General features: G+C 43.9%; 1 protein-coding gene across 2 annotated transcripts in view; it reads left to right on the forward strand.

The window, feature by feature from the left end:
- LOC144507289 (latent-transforming growth factor beta-binding protein 2-like) overlaps nucleotides 1–21,385 on the forward strand; it is a 447,226-nt gene that overhangs the window by 138,786 nt on the left and 287,055 nt on the right. For both annotated transcript variants that reach the window (XM_078234343.1, XM_078234344.1), the window contains exons 6-7: nucleotides 5,405–5,596; nucleotides 14,931–15,193. In XM_078234343.1, coding sequence (XP_078090469.1) covers nucleotides 5,405–5,596; nucleotides 14,931–15,193 — 455 coding nt within the window. The remainder of the gene's footprint in view (nucleotides 1–5,404; nucleotides 5,597–14,930; nucleotides 15,194–21,385) is intronic.

Consider the following 21,385-nt stretch of genomic DNA (forward strand, 5'->3'; position numbering starts at 1 on the left):
AGTTGCGGCCTCACCAGTGCCTTGTACAGTTGCAGCAAGACCTCCCTGCTTTTATATTCTATCCCCCTCGCGATAAAGGTCAACATTCCACTCGCCTTCTTGATCACCTGCTGCACCTGCAGACTGAGTTTTTGCGATTCGTGGTGGGTGACTGGAGCTCGCTGCTGGGAGAGGTAGTTGAAGCAGATACGATAGTGAGTTTTAAGGGACGTCTGGAAAAATACATGAATAGGATGGGAATGGAGGGATATGATCCCCGGAAGGGTAGGGGGTTTTAGTTCAGTCGGGCAGTATGGTCGGTGTAGGCTTGGAGGGCTGAAGGGCCTGTTCCTGTGCTGTAATTTTCTTTGTTCTTTGTTCTTTTGTTCAAATTCAATATCCTGATCCCCCCTTCCCCCCACATCCCTTGATCCCTCTAGCCCCAAGAGGCGTATCTGTTTCTTCTTGAAGTCAGACAACTTTTTGGCCTCAACTACATTCTGTGGTAGTGTCAAAACTAAACCGCAGAGCCTTTCAAGCAGGGTAACAGGTGAGACCTTAGCAGGCTTTGCAATTGGCTTCATAGACAATCCCTTCAGAGTCTTTCAGCAGCAAGTGTTAACATTCACCACGCAAGTCCCAACCCAGCGGTATGCCTCGACCTGTGGACCTCCAGCCCCGTCAAGCCCCCTCCAAAGCTCCTGCATCCTTGAAGGCCTCCCACCCCACAAGGCACCATGGCAGTGACTGACTTGCTCTTTTGCACCCTGGATATTAGTGCTAAATGGTACTCATCACCTCGCTCACCCTCACAATCCATAGCACCTGGACCACACTTCAAGTGACCAGTAGTGATTTGCGTCCCTGTAACTTCCCACTGGGGAGTGGGAACATTTTGGAAGGGGGATGATCGCGTGCCAAACGAGCTCATGAGATCGAAATCAAGTCAATCTCATGCTAATCAGCCTCGCGCCCTTTCTGCGTGAGATCCGATTTGCGCCAGTAGAAAGGGACCGGGAAGATTGCAAACCATTTGGTGCCGGGCGCAGAACCTGTCTTTGACCCGCATGCAATTTTCCCAGATTAGTGTGATCTGCGCCAGGCGCAACGCAGCCAGAAAATCATAACCTACATCTCCTGGTTCCCCTTGATCTACCTTGCTAATTTCATTCTCAAGGACCTCTAATTCCTGGTAGAAATTCATCCAGGCCTTAATCCAAAAGATGCAATTCTGCTCCATAACCTCCATTGGTAATCTGTTCCAAAACTGGTATTATCCATTTACCAAAAGTTGCCTAGTTTTTATTTTATTTGTAACAACATGAACCTTGAGATGGAGGGGCAGATTTGTGATCCTAGGGTAGAGTGGCACTGTAAGAAGTCTCGCAATACCAGGTTAAAGTCCAACAGGTTTATTTGGCAGCACTAGTTTTCGGAGTCTCAGGCTCCTTCATCAGGTGAGTGAGCTCCTTCATCAGTGAGTGAGCTCCTTCATCAGGTGAGTGAGCTCCTTCATCAGTGAGTGAGCTCCTTCATCAGGTGAGTGAGCTCACCTGATGAAGGAGCCTGAGACTCCAAAAGCTAGTGCTGCCAAATAAACCCGTTGGACTTTAACCCGGTGTTGTGAGACTTCTTATTGTGCTTACCCCAGTCCAACGCCGGCATTTCCACCGAGTGGCACTTCCAGGGAACCACATTCCCTGCAAGCACAGTTGTCTGTCGGAAGCACAAATAACAGTATCGTCTTTGTTCAATCCCTGAATCCTGTGCTTATGGAAATACTTCTCTGGATACAATTTGCTTTTTACCATTAGGATGTTAAATACATCTATCAAAGTTTTTCTGTTTTAAGGCAAATCAGTAATAGGTTTTCCAGCTATTGGTGTACATATTTAAGTAATGTTTGGTTTGTATTAAATTTGGTGTTTTACTGATGTTCTATTTTTTATAGTCAAAAGTAAAGGTCAAATTAAAATAAATTGATAATCTAATACTCTATGTATCAAACTCACATTGTACATGCTTTCATAGTGTAGGACTAGGACACAATACAAATGGTAAAAAGCAATCTTAAATAAGTCAAGGGGAGAAACTTAGTTGATTAATACATGATTTAAAAGTAATTAAGAAGATAATTAAACTGGAGATAGACAATTCTCCAGGATGTGATGGTTTCCATCCCAATGTATTAAAAGGAATAGTAAAATAGATTTGATAAGGGTATCAAGTGATGTGAAGAAAAGATCTGTGCAACTGAGGCACAAAGCAGCCATAATCTAATGTAAAACAGCTGGACACTGGTGGTCAGATATCCAAATTGTCGATTCCAAACCACTATGTAAACATTGTCTTGGAATCTTCAAATTTTAATACAATTTACATGGAGTATGAATATTTATCTAATAGCAAAAATGATATGATTGAGTTCAATGTAATGTTTGAAACAGAGAAATGCAAAACATTAACCCCCTTGCCACCAAACCTGCCTCGAAAGAGGACGTTCATAGAATCATAGAATCCTATAGTGCAGAAGGAGACTATTCGGTCCATCGAGTCTGCACTGACCACAATCCCACCCAGGCCCTATCCCCATAACCTCACGCATTTACCCTAGCTAGTCCCTCTGATACTAAGGGTCAATTTAGCATGGCCAAATGACTAACCCACACATATTTAGACTGTGGCAGGAAACAGGAGCACCTGGAGGAAACCCATGCAGACACGGGGAGAATGTGCAAACTCCACTCAGACAGTGACCCAAGACGGCAATATGAACCCGGGTCCCTGGTGCTGTGAGGCAGCAGTGCTAACCACTGTGCCAGCATGCCTCCATTGAAAGCTTTGCTTCTATTTACAAAGTCCAGAATCACGTATGCTTCATTGGTCACTTTTTCAACCTTCTTGTCACCTTCAAGGAGTTTTACAGATGTAACCACAGGTCCCTTTGCTTTCATAGCCCTTTTAGAATTGTACCCTTTACATTGCCTCACCTTGTTCTTTGTAACATTTCTCTGCATTAAATTTCATCTGCCTTTTGCCTGCCCATTCCACTTGTCTGTTTATCTTCCCTTGAAGTCTGTCACCGTTCTCATCACAGTTCATAATACTTCCAAGTTTCATATCATGTGTAAGTTTTGAAATTGTGCCTTGCATGCCCAAGTCCACGTCATTTATATAGTTCAAGGGAAAACAGTGGCCCTGGGGAACTCCACCTTTCTTCAGTCTGAGAAACAACCATTCACTACTACTTTTGTGTTTTCTGGCACTCAGCCAATTTTGTGTTCATGTTGTCACTGTCCTTTTTATTCCATGGGCTTTAAATTTGCTGACAAGCCTGTAATGTGGCACCTTATCAGATGCCTTTTGGAAGTCCATGTAAACCACATCAACCACATTGCCCTCATGTACCCTCTCTGTTACTTAGTTAAATGCGATATGCCCTTAACAAATTCATGCTGACTTTTCTTAATTAGCCCATATTTATCCATGTAACTATTAATTTTATCCCAGGTTATCATTTCTAAAAGCCTTTCCACTACCAAGGTTAAACTGACTGGCCTGTTGCTGGGTGTACCTTTATACCCTTTTTGAACAGCAGTATAAGATTTTCAATTCTCCAGTCCCACTCTCAATAGCCTGTATCTGAGGAGACTTGGAAGATGTGGCCAGTGCCTTCACAATTTCCACCCATACTTGCCTCAGTACTTCTCTCAGATTTTTTTTGGTCTTCATATTCTGCTGAACACAACTAAAACCAAGTTTATGCTGTTTAATAGGAAAAACTCATATTCTACCTGTGACCACAAAATTTTAATGCCTCATAACACTGAACTTGAGTAAGTTTCCACTTACAAATATCTCAAAATCTGATTGATCATGCTTGTAATTCCCAATTTGACATTTTACAAGCTAAAGTTAAGTCTAGACTTGGTTTTCTGCATCCCAATAAGGCCTGCTTTATTCCTCTACCAGATACACCATAGTTCAGATGTCTATCTTGCCCATTTTTAATTACTGTACCTCATTTATAAAATGGCTTCCAGAATCTCTCTTGGTAAGTTAAACATCCTCTTTCATTCTGCAATTAGATCTATGACTGCTGTCCCCTTTCACATCCATTACTGTGACTTGCACACCAGGTGCCAACTCTACTGGCTTCTGTCAATTTATTGAAACTTGCTCGGGAAAACTTCTGCTTATTTGAAAAGTTTGTTGCATTTTACTCTTTCTTCTTACAAGCTGAAGTTTTGTGACTTGATCGAATTGGCCACTGTGCTTGATCGAAGAGCGAGCACAGTCTTTGGACACAATTAATTTCAGTTTGCAGTTGCCAATGACTGGAATAAGGTCTACAACTAAAACTGAAGATTACTAATTTTATTATGGTGGATCTTTTTGCTGAAGGGTTAAGGCGCTGTTAACTGATGCTTGTACTTGCTAAACTGTCAATTCACTTTTATTGATAATTAGTATTTTATTGTTATTAGTATTTAAATGAATAGTATTCTTTTGTAATTTCTGTTAGTGTTGGCCTCTTAGCAAGGTTGTTATTTTAAATAAGCATTGACTTTTGTTTATTTTAAATTTTATTCCTTAAAGTTACAAAACCAATGCACAGAGCCGACAGGGCAAACCCTTAATCTTCTATCTCCTCGCTTGCTCCAAAACCAATTCAAATTGAATCCAATTCATGGTCCCCAAAAGAGAGACAAACAAGATCCAGGCTGACAAAATGAGGCATTGCACCCCATTTTGGGCTTGATTGAACGACGATGCTTGACCTTGCAGAGGGCATTGATTTACCTGGCTAAATAAAGGTTACATAAATAAAATAAAAGTATCCTGACATGCATCTAATCCAGCTCTGGTGACTTAAAAATTTTTAAGCACAGTCAGCCTTTCTACTAACTCCTGTTTATCAGTTTATAGTCCATCTAGTATCTCAACTACCTCATTTCTCACAACAAGTTTAAATGCATCTTCTTCTTTGGTGATGCAAAGTGGCCATTTATTACCTCAGCAATGGAATTTCTTCTTCCACCATATGTAAATTTTCTTTTTGGTCTTAATCAGCCCCACTTTCCTTTTATCACCTTTTTACTATTTACATGCTGCAGAAACCTTTTGGATTTCCTTTTATGTTGGTTGCCAAAAGCTTCTTATCCATCTTCTTTGCTTCTCTTGTTTATTTTATTCACTTCTCCTCTGAACTTTCTACATTCAGTATGGTTCTCTGTTGTGTAATAATTCTTGTTCTCCAGCTAAGGGAAAAACAACAACACATTTAGTTTCAGGTAAAGGCTATATAGAGGCTTACAGCATCATAACGATCACCAATGAGCAGTCAAATAATTTGTCCAGATGATTTATAAATCAACTAAATTAGCAAGCATTCTCATTAATGACTTCCTTATAATTATTATAGATTTTTGCCAGATTCCCTGCCTGAATGGAGGATACTGCATTGGAAGAGACAAGTGTCAATGTCCATCAAACTCAACAGGGAAGTTCTGCCACCTTCCGGTACCTCCTGAAAAACAGACTGTGTCAAAGACTGCACAAGAAATTTCTTCTGTTTCACAGTCTGTATACACACTCCCTCTTTCTAACCAGCAAGGTAAATGATATATTCTCAATTATTTGTTATTATTGAAAGGGTACATATCTACATTACTATAAGATTGGTTGTTACCTTTGCAAAAAAATAATGGCTGGAATTCTCCCATCCCGCCTGCCATTGGAATTCTAGTGGGTGGGGAGCAGACAATGTAAAGGTCCATTGAAATCGGTGGGAATCTCTGGTTTTCAGGTGAGCGTAGCCGGAGAATCCCGCCCCATGTGTCTAAATTAGTACATTCCACTGTTTGAAGCAATGTTAATTTTTGTACTTTAGGTTATAGTGATCTGAGTGGATCGAATTATTTTGCCACATGCTGAATACTGTTTAACTTACTTTCTACATTCTTTTGGTTGTTTCCAGGATAATAATAGCAAATGTCATTTAAAATTTATTGCTGTGCACATTGTGGCTAGGCCAACATTTATTGCCCATCTCCAATTACCTCTGTGAAAGTGACCTTCTTGAATTGCTGCAGTCCTTGAAGGTGCTTCCACAGTACTGTCAGGTAGTGTTCCAGGATTTTGACTCAATGATGATGAAGGGACAATAATATGTTTCCAAGTTAGGATGGTGTGTGATCTGAGTGGATACTTGAAGGTGGTGATGTTCACACATGTCATGCGACCTTGTTCTTCTATGTGGTAGAGGTCACAAATTTGTGAGCTGCTATTGAAGCCTTGGCAAGTTTTGGAGTGTATCTTGCAGATGGTACACACCGATCAAGTGCTGGACAGAGTGATTATATAAAGTGAGAAACAGGATGCCGGGGGGGGGGGGGGGGGGGGTATAAATGGCTAGGATTTTGCGCTAATATTATTGGTGAGGTTATAAGTGTTCATGTTTATTGCTGAATAAATTGGACAACAGCTCCTGGCACCTGCACACATGAAAATCCAGAGGTTCCTGTCAGAGATATCCCTCTCCTCCCTAGGATGCACTGTTGTAGTCCTCACTGATGACATTGAAGTTACTGTGACAAATTGAAATAGTTGTACTTTCCCAGTAAGTCTGTACCAAAAGCAGTTGTAAAGCTTAAAGCTGGGGTAGTCAGGTGTAAATGACATTTCAATAGCATGGTAAGTATTAATTACTACAGAACAACCTCTCAGATGCTGAAAAATAATTTTACAAGTGTGAAAGCTCATGCCCTCAGAAGAAAATTAGTGTTGGATTTTTTAAAAAAGTAATAGCACTTTATATTGCTTTATTCTGATCATGGGCTGAATTCTCCATTTTTGAGATTAAGTGTGGTGGTGGGCGGGTTTTGTGGTATGGACCCCGCAGCCCAAAATGGTGGCAACTTACACTGATTCCGCTCTTGGAAGTTAATTAATTATGCACAAGAGACCAGCTCTCCGAATCACCTGGCAGGTCTTTAGCAGATTCATCTGCCCTCCATTAGCTGGTTGGGCCGAAGGTCCGAGTGCCATTTTTAAATGCCACCCGAGTACACACATCTCTCCCTCTCTCCAGCCCGTCTGTCTCCGGGAGACCGTTAGAGATGTCTAGCGACCACAAGCCAGAAGAACAAAGCTTTCCACTTCACATATCAGGCCATCAATGCCTTCATTAGAGGAGTTTGAGCTCACAGGGATATCCTGTATGCCAGGTATGGCTCCAGAAAGCATACTAGCCTCAGCTCTCTGGTCTGGAAGGTTATCGCAAAGGAAGTCAGCATGGCTGCCAACCGCTCCGGAAACGATATCCAATGCAGGAAGAGGATGAATGATCCGCTCTACCAGGGTTAGTCATCCTTTGACTCCTTCTAATATCATATTCTCATCATGGCATCATATACTCAAAGAGCCACTGTTTTTAGGGATCTCACACAAACATTAGTGGGGGATACATTTCACCACTGACTCATGGAAACTTTCACAGCACCATCATCCTTTACATCATGCTACATACCTTCCATTGTCAGCTACTTCCAGGAATGGCTCACCACATACACGATGCATGCATCTTTCCCAACCTATGCTCTAAACGTTCTCAGCATATGCCTTTCTGTGACTTCATCCACGGCAAACTCGCCCGCAACAGAAGGTGTGCAGACAATAGAGTGCAGACTGAGGAAGGCATGGCCAATAAATGCCCTCAGAGATTTTGAGGAGGCTGCAGCTGAGATCATTGGGGAGGACAAGGACTGCTCCTGTGGGGAAGGGGAAATCAGATTGTCCCAAAAACCCAGTACGCATCACACCTCCATCAGTTTATCGCAAAATCATAATCACAGTCTGTGACATGCAGTCTTATATTCCTCATGCTCATCAACTGAAACTCTATTCTCTATTTTATAGGCACCACCAGATCTAGGTCCACAAGGGTGTCCACTATTAGTCCAAATTCCCAGACCATGTCTGAAGAGGAAGCTGAGGAAGAGCCATCACAACACTGACCTGCACCTGCACAGAGATAGACATCTTGGTGGGGCATAGGTTTAGATTAGGTTCAAGCTCACCCATGGGAGAACACCTCACTAACACATCCGCGCAGCAGTTGGAGGCAGGGACAGCCCGGGTTTCCGGCACCTAGGGGGCTGCTCGAGACCAACCACCTGCCTCATCTGAGTCAGATGGTGAGCCTCTGAGAGTGGCAGCAACTCAGTGCTGGAGATGATACAACAAATGATGTAACATCAGCCAGAGATTCAGCAGATACTCAGCAGACTGGAGTGAAGATGGAGGAGTCCGTCTGCATTCTGTCTAATGTTCTGGCTTTGCCATGTGAGTGCCTCAAGGTCACAATGGGAAGGTTGTTGACCGACATGGACACCTTGTTCCGGCAGGTTTTGATGGATTTGCACTTCGTCCTGGACTCCATGGCTTTACACCCTCGTGGACACTATCTAGATGTATGCAACAGAGCAATAAAGCACATTGACTTTCCTCCAGCTGCATCATCTCCTCAAGGAGTCAGGCAGAGTGCGTGAAGCTGTGAACAGCATTGTACCTCTCTTCGGAACGATTCTGAAGGTGACGGTCCAGTGTCATTAGCCAGTATTTATGTGGGTACCCCTTATCTCCAGGTAGCCATCCCTGCAGATGTTCAAGCCTTTCAAAAATCTCAGTTACCTTTGAGTGACTCAGGGTGTAGGAGTCATTGCAACTCCCAGGGTACAGTGCATAATCTTGTATTTTATGCTTCTGATGATCACACAGCAGTTGTACATTGATGCTTTTGTGGTTTACAAACACTAGGGGCTGTTGCCATGGGTACAGTCGATTGCTGGAAAGCTGGTGGCTATGCTCGTCCATGGCAAACCTCACTGGGACCTCTTTTATGCATCTATCTGCTGCAGACTGCGAGATGCTGCAAAGATAAGCTGTTGATCCCTGGAATGACCCACAGAGTAATAAATTTAGCATGGTAATCACTTTTAAATCCACTGGAAGGGGATAGCCTCCAACACCTTGGGGTGTTAGGTCTTCACAATGTGTTGTACCATAGCTTGGGACAAGCCCAGACGTGACCGCCATTGTCTCTCACTCATTTGTAAATAGGAGAGTCTACTTTGGTATACTCATGAAATTGGTATACTCTGAAATTGCCCCTCGCCTGAGGTGTGGTGATCCTCAGGTTAAATCATCACCAGTCAGCTCTCTCCCTAAAAGGGGTCAGCAGACTATGGTCATCTGGGATTACCTTTACCCTTGGTCAGGTGATTTGCCTCCATTGTCTGGATGTCTCCTCCTGTTCCTCTTGTTCTTGTTCTGATTCCCCTTGACCCTGGATATTTGGCAAAGCCTCAGGGTGGAGCTGTGCTCTGCATCGCCTCTCCCTCCTTCACCTCTTCCATCACAATAGGACCCTCAAAGGGGCAGCTTTGAGCCCAGGATCCATTTTTGCTTTTACCTTCTCTCTGAAATGCAACATTGAAGACATTAATGAAAAACGGTTCAAGATAGTACATCATAATGTGGAATTCCTTACCCAGCAGCACAGTGGGAGTGCCTTCACCACATGGACTGCAGTAGCAAATCTCAAAGACAATTAGGGTTGGTAATAAATGCCGCCCTTGCCAGCAAAGCTTGTATTCCACGAGTGAAGTAAAAAAAAGGTTTAGCTACATCAAAACACTTTATAGAGTATGTGTGTTGCCCTTCTTTCCTTCACCTTTGGAGTCTGCACTCGAATTTTCTTGTCCATTTCCATATTTTGTCCAATTTATATTGTAATTCCTAAGATATCTTTTGTCTTTAATCCCTCATTATTCCCTCCCACCATAATTGAGCTTTATATCATTTTGCATCTTTTCATTGTGTTTCTGAATCCAGTTCTCTTGATGTAAATTAACAACAATATTGTTTCCAACATCAACGCCTCAAGAAACTCCTTAGCTCCTCCCTTCATGTTTTATTATGAATCCCACGGCATTGATCTTGAATAAGAGCATTCTATGTATCACTTCCATACGAACATATGTACTTGTGATCAAACCATTTAGGAGCAGGAGCAAGCCATGCGGTCGAGCCTGCTCCACTATTCAATAAGATTATGGTTGTTCTGATTGACACCTAGGGATAGGCAATAAATGCTGGCCAGCCAGCGATATCCATGTCCCACGAACGAATAAAAAGTGTCTAGTAAACTTTCTCTGAACTGCTTCCAACGCCCTTCCTTAAAAAAGGAGACCAACACAGTACTCCAGCTGTGTCTCACCAATGCCCTGTATAATTGAAGCATAACCTCCCTATCTTTGTATTAAATTCCCCTCGCAATAAACAATAATATTCTATTACTTGCTGCACCTGCATACTAACCTCTTGCTCAAGGACACCCAGGTCCCTCTGCATCTCAAAATTCTGTAATCTCACCATTTAGACAACATACCAAATGGACAATTTGACATTTCCTACATTACACTCCATTTTCCAAATCTTTGCCCATTCACTTAACCTATCTATATCCTTTTAAAGCCACTTTATGTCTTCTTTATAACTTACTTTTCTTTGTGCCATCAACAAATTTAGCAGCAAATCAACAGTCCTTTCATCCAAGTCATTATATAAATTTCAAAGAGATGTGGCCCCACCACTGATCCCTTTGGCACAACCATCATTACATTTTGCCAATCAGAAAATGAACCATTTATGCTTACTCTGTTTCTTATCAGCTAACTAATCTTCTATCCATGCCAATATCCTGCCATGTGCTTTTATTTTCAGCAATAACCTTTGATGTGTCACCTTATCTGATGCCTTCTGGAAATCTAAGTTCGGTACATCCACTGATTCCCTTTTATCCACAGTTCGATCTTCAAAGAACTCAATACATTGGTTAAACATGATTTGCCTTTCACAAAACCATGTTGACTCTGCCTAATTACCCTAAGTGTCCTGATTTAACTTCTTTAATAATAGCTTTTAACATTTTCCCTATGACAGACTTTAAGCTAATTGACCCCCATAGGACAGTATTTTATCACTTTAAAGCGCTGGGCGGACTTGAAACTAGGAAAGTTTCAGATCCGTCTTTTGGGTGTTTTTAGGCCCCCCCCCAGACTCACTCTGCCTGCAAAATTCTGAGCGAGCCTGTTGCTCACTGCAGAAGCCTGTGGATGCGGTTTAATGTGCCTGAAAGCCTGCAGAGGGAGGTAGTGTGCATGTGCAGGCCTCTGATGCTGCACATGCACATTAGCAGTAGCAGGGGTCTGACAGACAAAGGGGGCGATTTTACCATTTTTTTCTCAGTGCTGGGCGGACTTGAAACTGGGAGAGTTTCAGATCTGTCTTTTGGGCGTGTTTTCAGCCCCCCCCCCCCCCCCCCCCCATATGCACTCAGCCTGCAAAATTTTGAGCAAATCTGTTGCTCCCTGCAGAAGCCTGTGGATGGGGCTTAACATGCCCAAAACCCTGCAGAGGGAGGTAGTGCGCATGTGCAGGCCTCTGATGCTGCACACGCGCATTAGCAGTAGCACAGGAACGACAGAAAAGAGAGAGCTGTCACGCCCCTGCGAGTACAGGCTGCATGTAGCAGCTCCCCCCCCCCCCCCCCAACAATTGTGGGGGCCTGTGGCCCAAGATATAGCCCCGGCGACCCTCTCCCCTGCCGCCCAGATCAATCGCGGGCGCTCCCTACCCCCCCGTGAATAATCACGGACCTATTGCCCTCCCTCCACCGATCCCTGCAGATCGCAGCGGGCTCCCTTCCACTTCCCCACCGATCCCTGCAGAGTGGCAGCGGGCCCCCTCTCCCTCCCCCCACCAATCCCTGCAGAGTTGCAGCAGGCCCCCTCTCCCTCCCTCCCCCCAACGACAGATGCAGAGGAGCAATGGGCCCCCTCTCCCTCCCTCTCTCCGATCCCTGCAGAGTGACAGCATGTCCCCTCTCCCTCCCTCTCCCCCACCAATCCCTGCAGAGTGGCAACAGGTCCCCTCCCCCATTAGCTCCCTCCCCCTATTGACCCTGAACCACCGGCCCCACCCCCACTGGCCACCCCCCCCCCCCCCCCCCATTGTCCCTGCTCCCTGACATTGCTCGGTGGGCATTGCCCAGGTGCCAGACTTGCATTGCCCAGGTGCCAGGGTGACACTGCCAGTCTGGCACTGCCCAAGGGGCATCTCCGTTGCCCTCGGCCTCCCCGGGAGGCCTCAATGGCCTCTGGTTCCACTGGCGAGGCAAAGTTGACTGCTCCCCATTCATGGGGAGCATGTCTATTCCTCGCCGAGACGAACCTTTTCCAGCGAGATCATAAAGGTGGGGCGGGCCTGGATGATTGAGCGCCGGGCTCGCTAAGCAGATGTAAAACAGCATTATAGTAAATTTCCATGTATTAACCTGCCTTTCGCCCATTTCCAGCAAGAGGCTGACTGCGCTGGAAACCCGGCGCTTATAAAAGGGCGCCGGTTGCAAAAACCGGCGCCAATCATACTAAGCACTTTATGCCCGACTTCACCACTACATTACACCCGAAAATGGGTGCAACACGACAGTAAAATCACCCCCAAAGAGAGAGCTGTGAGGCATCTGCTAGTGCAGGTAGGATGAAACAGCTTTCCTCTGGCTCCCCCCCCCGCCCCCCCCCCCCTCCCGCCCCCCCCTCCCCCCCACCACAAACACGGGGCTCCGAGGCCCGAGATACAGCCCCCGCCGCCCAGACCGATTGTGCCCCGCTGCCCTCCCCCCACCAATCGCTGCAGAGTGGCAGTGTGCCCCCTCTCCCTCCCTCCCCCCACCAACCGCTTCAGACTGACAGTGGGCCCCCTCTCCCTCCCACCCCACCGATCACTGCAGAGTGGCAGTGGGTCCCCTCTGCCCATTAGCCCCCCCCCCCCCCATTATCCCCCCCCCCCCCCATTATCCCCCCCCCATTATCCCCCCCCCCCCATTATCCCCCCACTGGCCCTCCCCATTAGCCCCGCCCACTGGCACTGCCTGGTGGGCTTTGTCCAGGTGCCTGGTGGGCTTTGTCCAGGTGCCTGGTGGGCTTTGTCCAGGTGCCCAATGGGCATCGCCCAGGTGCCAGACTGGCATTGCCCAGGTGCCAGGATGGTACTGCCAGTTTGGTACTGCCCTCGGCCCTCCTGGGGGGCCTTAATGGCCTCCGGTTCCACCGGCGAGGCTAACTCGACTGCTCCCTCTTCATGGGGAGCATGCCTATTCCTCGCTGGCGAGAACCTTTTCCGGCGAGCTCACAAAGGCCCGGACGACTGAGTGCCATGCTCGCTAATGACATGTAAATGCTTCTTTAAATAATTTTCAATACATTAACCTGCCTCTTGCCCATTTTCGGTGAGAGGCTAACCGCACCAAAAATTCAGCACTCGTAAAATGGTGCCAATCGTGCTAATCGCTTTACAACCCACTTAATGAAAACGGGCGCAATGCGATGGTAAAATCGCCCCCATAGTTCCTATTTTCTGTCTCCCTTTTTTTGAATAAACATGTATTAACGCAATTAACACCCATTGAGGGCAATTACAAACAACTGACTGATAGTTAACTGCCACTTCAGGCAGATCCCTCTAACTAACTTACATGAAGGAAATTGGTCATGGAGGACTATGCACCTGTAACACAACCATTTTCTGTTTGTTAAAATGAATGCATGGAAGATCAAGTTGTCCTCATAAACACGTGCAGCTTACCTCCCTTGCCCAGTCTTCTAAACCACCCAATTTTTCACTTTGTGGTCTATTTGATGAGGAGGGGTTATAAAAATGGTGGACTAAATTTGTTCCTTCTGAGATGAAGGGCGGAATTTTACAGGTTTGCCCCACTCATTGATGGGCAGAGTGAGCCAGTAAAATTACGTGAGAGCCAAAAATTCAGGTTGCACCCGATTTCTCAGCTCTCGCGATCTTACCGGAACCGGATTTCTGGTGAGGTCAGTCTCTCACCCATTTCTGGTGAGATGCTGAATAAATTGTTTAAAGTTATTAAAATGCTGATTTACATGGCATTAGCAAGCCTGGCACTCAATCATCTGGGCTCTAGTGCCTTAAGGCCTCACCGGGAGAGGTTCTCTCCGGCAAGGGAAACACCTGCTCCCCATGAATGGGGAACAGTCGTGTTGCCCTCACTGGTAGAACTGGAGGCCATTGAGGCCCCCCCAGGGAGGCAGAGGGCAAGTGGTGTGCCCCTTTGGCAGTGCCAGCCTGGCACCTTGGCAATGCCCAATGGGCGCATTGGGACTGCCCACCATGCAGTGCCGGGAGCGGAGCCTATGAGGGCAGGGCCTGAAGAGGGTATGGGGGTGAGGCCTGAAGGGATGGCCTGGAGGGCGTGGGGCCAGGCCTGGGCACCCCGATCAGGGAGGGAGGGGTCCTGCTGTAACTCTGCATTGTGATCGGTGGTGGGAGAGAGGTGAGCGCGATCAATCTGGGCGATGGGGGCTACATTTTCGGGCAGTGTGGGGCTCGCAATGGGCAGCGGGCCCCCGCGATTGCGGGTGGTGGGGGGGTGGTTCAGGCTGCCTCCAACAGCAGACACCTGACAGCTTGTTCTCTCTCTCTGTCAGACCTTTGCTGTTGGGATTGCACATGTGCAGCCACAGAGATCTGCACATGCACAATAGCTCCCTCTGCTGATTGCTGGTGAATTAAACCCTACCCACTGCCTGTAGTAGCTAGAAACAGTCTAGCCCATTTTTCATGCACTATGTGCACAAGATTGGGCATAAAAACTAGCCCAAAAAACAGATCTGCAACTCTCCCATTTTCACATTTGCTGGACCCTTTCGAGTTTTTCTCATAAAATTCTGCCCATAATTTTTGGTAACTTCTATTTTGAAATGCAATCATTATGGTTATTTCAGAATGTTACTGTTGGAAAAAAATTGACTCCTAAATTTCTTGTATATTAAATCATTATTCCATTTTACTTACAGTTCTTATGCTCCCATCCCTGGTTAATATCCATGTAAACCACCCACCTGAGGCCACAGTGCAGATTCATCAAGTGGCAAGAGTAAAGACTGCACCTGACGCTTCAACCATGAACAGCATAAAAAATTCTCAGGGCCAACAGTCAGCCCATTCAGTCCAGCAAAGATCACAGTTTAATGCTAATGGAAACATCAATGGGCAATCACAGTCACAGCATAGGCCTATGAATGTTGGAAGATGCTTCCAAGAAACAGCTGATGGCCAGGTAGGGTGTTATTTGCAATTTATATAACTAAAAGTAGAATAAGGGAAGTCAATTCATGATACCTTGCTCATGTATCATAGGAACAAGTAGGTAATTTAATTCCTCTATTTATTCTGCCAGTCAACGACATCATGGTTGATCTGTGGCTTAATTCCATATACTTTCCTTTGTCTCATCTCCCACAATATATTTTCCCAACAAAAATCTATCAATCTTAGCTTTGAAATTAACTGCTATTTATAAAAGAGAGTTCCATACTTTTACCAATCATCGTGTGTAGGAGTGTTTTCAAATTTTGGTCCAACCTGATTGATTACAGAACTACAGTAAAATCTTTATTATTTGGCAAGCATAACATTTCAGAGAAATAGTTATAGGTTCGGTGAATGAAAAATGGATTTCAATTTAGGCAATTGTGACACTCAGGAAGTATTGGATTACCAATATAAGAAAAGCAAAATACTACAGATGCTGGAAATCTGAAATAAAACAGAAAATGTTGGAAAACTCAGCAAGTCTGGCAGTGTCTGTGGAGCGAGAAACAGAGTTAATATTTTGAGTCCATGTGACTCCTCTTGAGTGTCAATACACACAACTATCATAGTAAATTACCAGAGTTGGGTGTGTTAGATCTGCCACATATTTTTAGATAATAGAATCATAGAATCCCTACAGTGCAGAAGGAGCCCATTCGGCCCATCAAGTCTGCACTGACCACAATCCCACCCAGGCCATATTCCCGTAACCCCACATATTTACCCTGCTAATCCCCCGACACTAGGGTCAGTTTAGCATGGTCAATCAGCCTAACCCACACATCTTTGGTCTGTGGGAGGAAACTGGAGCACCTAGAGGAAACCCACAGACACAGGGAGAATGTGCAAACTCCACACAGTGACCCGAGGAATTGAACCCGGATCCCTGGCACTGTGAGGCAGCAGTACTAACCACCATGTCACCATGCCGCCCAGTGCTCGCATATATATGGTGTGCTTGGACCAAATCCTTTATTTTATTGCTTAAATCTTGGATGCTGAGACTCTTCAGATGAGGCCATTGCACCACTAACTCTCATATCAATATCATATGTTTCCTCAAGGTTTACATTTAGTTCCGTCTGTACAATTGGCTCTGTGTGCTATCCTGTGGCTGAAAGTAGTTATTTGTGATGTTTCCTTGGTAGTTCTTCTAGTTTCTTACTGGAGTTGCGTGAGTTTGGAAGAACCCCCATTGTACTTCCAGATAAATAGCATAATGGCAATATCAATTGCAATTGGGTAAGAACTTATATAGGAAGACTATTAAAAAATGGCAAATAGAACAGTAATTAGGGTATGAATAGACAGTCTCAACTGAAAAGCTCTATGGATTAAGTGGCAGCATCTTTAACTTTTATACCGTCCCTACCTTCCTCTCTCTCTTCCAGCCTTGTCCCTCTTCCAGCCTTGCCCCTCTTCCCTTCTCCCTCATCTCTTCTCCACCCTCATCCTCTCCTCCCTGATCCCCTCCTTTTCCACTCCTCTGTCTATTCTCCCTTCATCCTGCTCCCTCCTCTACTTTGTCCTGCACTCCATAATTTTAAGTGTGGAATTTTTAAAAATGATTGATTGTTTCAGCCTGCTCCATGCAGGCAATGCATAATGCTCAACTGATAAAGACTTCATACTGCCTATAGGGTGTTGCGGGCACTAACATGTTGACAAAGATTTTATGCAAGTTTTGAATCATCATGAATAAAATAATATACCTGAATATAATTTCACATTTATTTGATGTATATGTTTTAGTGTTATTATCTATAATAAGTAGAAACTTAACAGTACTATTGTCTCTTTCAATTTGTTTCTGATGAAGATGTGATGATGAATGGGAGGTTCCCATTGTCAACCAATCTAATTTAAACAAAATTGTTTCATAATGTGACATGTCAATTGCTGATTATTATGGTGCCACCACTGAGTACAATATTGCGTTATGTGTCCATTTGTGGTGTCTCAATGGTGAGATACTGAGACTTTTATGTTTAAACATGAGCTGTTTATTGTTAATAATAACTATTTACAGGTCCCAGTTAATGTCATGCATGGTGCTGCTTCTCATGCAGGCTGCTTCTAGAGTGTTCCTTCTTAGTCTGTTACCATATGACACTATACATCACCCTGTGGGCAGTGCTATTTTCCAGTCCCACATTAACCCTTGCAAAGGAATGCAGGCATATCAAACAACATCCCCCTTTCTTCTGAGTACAATACTTTCCTCCTTTCTAATGGAGTATAACTGTTTACAATACAATCTTTACTTGCTGTCACTTCTCCTTCATCCCAATCTCTGACTTTATAAATTCAGACGGTCTTGAGGCTTGACAGGTCTTCCACATCTCGGATGTCACATTTGGATGAATGGTAGTAGTCATCTGTGTTTCTGGTACTTTCCCCGTTTGATTTGTTCTTTGTACTCCTTAGGGTTATGGTTCTTTTTATTAACAACTTGTCTTGCTTTTTTTTGGACCCTGAGTTTGTCCCAGTCCTTCCAAGGGGAATATGCACTCTGTTCATTCCTACAGTAAATTTGAATTTTCTCTTTCCGTGGTGTCCATCATGATAAATATGTTTTACAAATGGAACCTTAGTTTCTACTTGTTTCAAAATCTGAGGCAAACATGCGTTTGCTGTTTTATTCTCAAATTGTCTTGCAAGTGTATGAATTTTTTTCATTCAGCTCTATGGTTCTCAACAAGTCTGAAACATCGAGTTTTTTTCCTTCTACTAGTGCCTTGTGCTTCAGGGTCAGATTTACAGTTTATGACCTTCTGTCTTTTCATTCTTGCAGCTTGGAAAGTTCTGTGGCTTTTCCTTTCAATGCCTTCACTTTGCCATTCAACTGCTTCTTCAGCTCTTCAGTCTGTTTCTTATAGCTTTTGGCTTCCTTCTGGAATATAGAATATATCCTCTCTGACAATTGGTTGTTCAGTTTGTTCAGAGTAATGTTAAATTCCATTTGCTTATCTTTGTAATTTTCCGGTGACACTAACTTTGACCTCAGGGAAGGATCCCTGATTCCACTACAAGGATGTAGTGCATGAAGGTCTTTCAACAGGTTTTCCTTTTCTTTGTGAAGCTCACTGGAGCTTTGCTGTAGTTCATTAGCACCTCCTCAAGTTTCTTCTGCTGTGCTTCTGTTACATATTTTAAAAAGGTTGCAGGTTACAGTAAGAACTAATCACATGATTTACTGAACATATTAAGGTGTGTGCTCAGGCTATTATTTCACTTTAAGTTTTGTATTCTGTACAGTGCAGATAGCAGCTCTTTTAATAAAACCTGTTGTGTGTTAGTTTGAATCTACATGTGCAAAACACATCTTTTCTTTCTGTGTAAAACCCACAAGTTTGGACATTACAGAAAGAAAATTGGTGGTGGTTTAGTTTCATTGAGAACATTGAGAAAAAAATCGTAAGTAGAAGACAAAAACACTGTGGATCCTCGCACTTTGAATATTAGAAGACTGAAGAAAAGCAAAACAGGATTAATGATTGAACAGCCAGTACAGGAAGGCCAAGAAAGTAAAATGACTCCAAATTGCTTTATAACAGGGGGTTCTTCTAATCAGAGAAGGGTGAGATTCTTAATAGTTATCTGGCATATTTGAAAAAAGGGATATTCTGCTGTATGGCTGGGGTCATTTGAAAAAGAGAAATACATGAAGTCAACGGTCCCAGGGTGAAAAGGGGAGTATCGGGAGGACAGTAAATTAGGATCCATGGGGCTTTTCAATGAAGAAAATAAAGCATGGAATTCCAATGCCAAGCATTTTCAGTACTTTGTAAAAGCAAATAAAATTGCGAACAAGTTGCTCGTACCAGTTTTTCTAGGTACAACAGGATGTAAAACTTTTCATTTGCTCCGGAACTTGATTCATCCAGCAAAGCTAGGAACCAGAACTTACAATGACTTGACAAAGATCATAAGAACATAAGAACATAAGAAATTGGAGCAGGAGTAGGCCATCTAGCCCCTCGAGCCTGCCCCGCCATTCAATAAGATCATGGCTGATCTGACGTGGATCAGTACCACTTACCCGCCTGATCCCCATAACCCTTAATTCCCTTACCGCTCAGGAATCCATCCATCCGCGCTTTAAGGATCCTTGAGGAGCATTACTTTCCAAAGCCATTGATCATCATGGAACGGTTCCGGTACCACCGAAGGAATCGAGTGAAAGGTGAAAGCATTGCTCAGTTTGTGGCCACCTTAGAAAGGCTGGCACAACATTGTGTATTTGGTGAATCGTTAGAAAATTATCTTCGAAATTGTCCAGTTTGTGGTCACCAAAATGAGGGTATCCGAAGAAGATTGTTCACTGAAAATGCTTTGACTTTAAAGACAGCAGTAGAAATCACAGTGTTAATGGAACTGGCTGCTAAAGAAGCCTCACATTTTGGTGCAGGAATGAAAATCCATAAGTTGTGAATTGCCCATAAGAAGTCAAAACAACAACAAGCATGTCACTAATGTGCCAAAGTGGGCCATTGAGTGAGTGAATGCTGGAGCAAGAATAGTCAATACAAGGATTGTATCAAAATGGGTCACATTGTAAAAGCTTGTTGGGCTAAATCAACTTCCCCTGAGAAGAATATTCAGAAATAAAATCTGGGTACTTTCAAGAAGAACAAATTTCATTCTACAAAAATAATTTACAATATGGAAGAAAAGATTTACGACTGTGAAGTAGAGAATCTCCAGAAATATGATGAAGAGCCCCAATTAAATGTCTTATCCATACAGGGTGACTCACATAGATTCTGGATGATTCCGAAGTTAAGTGGAGAACCTATTAGGATGGAGGTTAATACTGGTGCTGCTGTATTGTTAACACCTGCAACTACTCACCAACAAAAGTTGAAGCATCTTCCTTTAAAACCAGTTGATGTGATTTTAAGGCCATACAGAGAAGATCTTGATCATGCCATTAAAAGGTTGCATCATGGTCAACGTGGAGTTGAATTGGCAAACAGTGGAGTTGCCTCACCAAGTTGTCGGTGGTAGCTTTCCTGCTCTATTTCGGTGATCGTGGTTGGAGAAGATAAAGTTTAACTGCAGTGCTGTCAACAGATTGGTCGATGCCAAAACAGACCTACAGTACCTTCTGGATAAATACAAGAATGTATTCAAAGAGACACTTGGCTCAATGAAGGGAGTTCAAGTGAAATTCAAGATAAAGCCAAACAGTCAACAAAAAGGTCTCAAAGCAAAAGTGGTACCATACTTTCCTTCACTCTTAGTCATCTGCTCATTCTGCACTGCAATCTGTTTCCCTCTTTCTGGAGTTTTTTTTTGCCCTAGGTTCTTGATTGGGAGCTGCCCTCTCTCTGGAGTTTTCCATTGCCTTTTCGCTGGATTCCTGTCCTCAAGAGTCTTTTGTTGTCTTCTGTCCAAGGCCCTTTGTTTTCTCTTGTAGTTACAGCTTTAAATGTCATTGTCCCTTTGAGGCTATCTGTCTAGTAACTTTTTTTCACTCAGGCTGTCTGTAATGTTCCTGCACATTGTTTTGGGATCCCAGTGAACTTTGGCTATTTAAAAAAAATATTTAAATTTTAAAATAGCAGGATTTCTTTTCTGGGTTTCTTATACATCTGCAGGGCCTTTTTATTTTGAACATCTCGTGCTTTGGTGAGTTTGCTGGGCACACACTTTTTAAAAAAAGTTATGTTAATTCAGCAGCACTTTTCTCCTCTGACTGAAAAGGGTTTCCTTTTCCATAAACACGACAAGTTTTTTGCTTTTTTTTCTTACTGTGCTCTACAAGATTCTCTCTTAACTCTCTAGTTTTTCCACTGTTTTAAAGTTTATTTATTAGTTGCAAGGAGGCTTACATTAACACTGCAATGAAGTTACTGTGAAAAATCCCCTAGTCGCCACACTCCAGCACCTGTTCGGGTACACTGAGGGAAAATTTAGCATAGCCAATATACCTAACCAGCATGTCTTACGGACTGTGGGAGGAAACTGGAGCACCCGGAGGAAACCTACACAGATACGGGGAGAACATGTGAACTCTGCACAGACAGTGGCCCAAGTTGGGAATCGCCAGGGACCCAAGTTTGATTCTCAGTTTGGGTCACTGTCTGTGTGGAGTTTGGACGTTCTCCCCCTGTCTGTGTGGGTTTCCTCCGGGTGCTCCGGTTTCCTCCCA

The sequence above is a fragment of the Mustelus asterias genome, chromosome 18 (genome assembly GCF_964213995.1).
Source record: "Mustelus asterias chromosome 18, sMusAst1.hap1.1, whole genome shotgun sequence".
In the NCBI taxonomy this organism is placed as follows: Eukaryota; Metazoa; Chordata; class Chondrichthyes; order Carcharhiniformes; family Triakidae; genus Mustelus; species Mustelus asterias.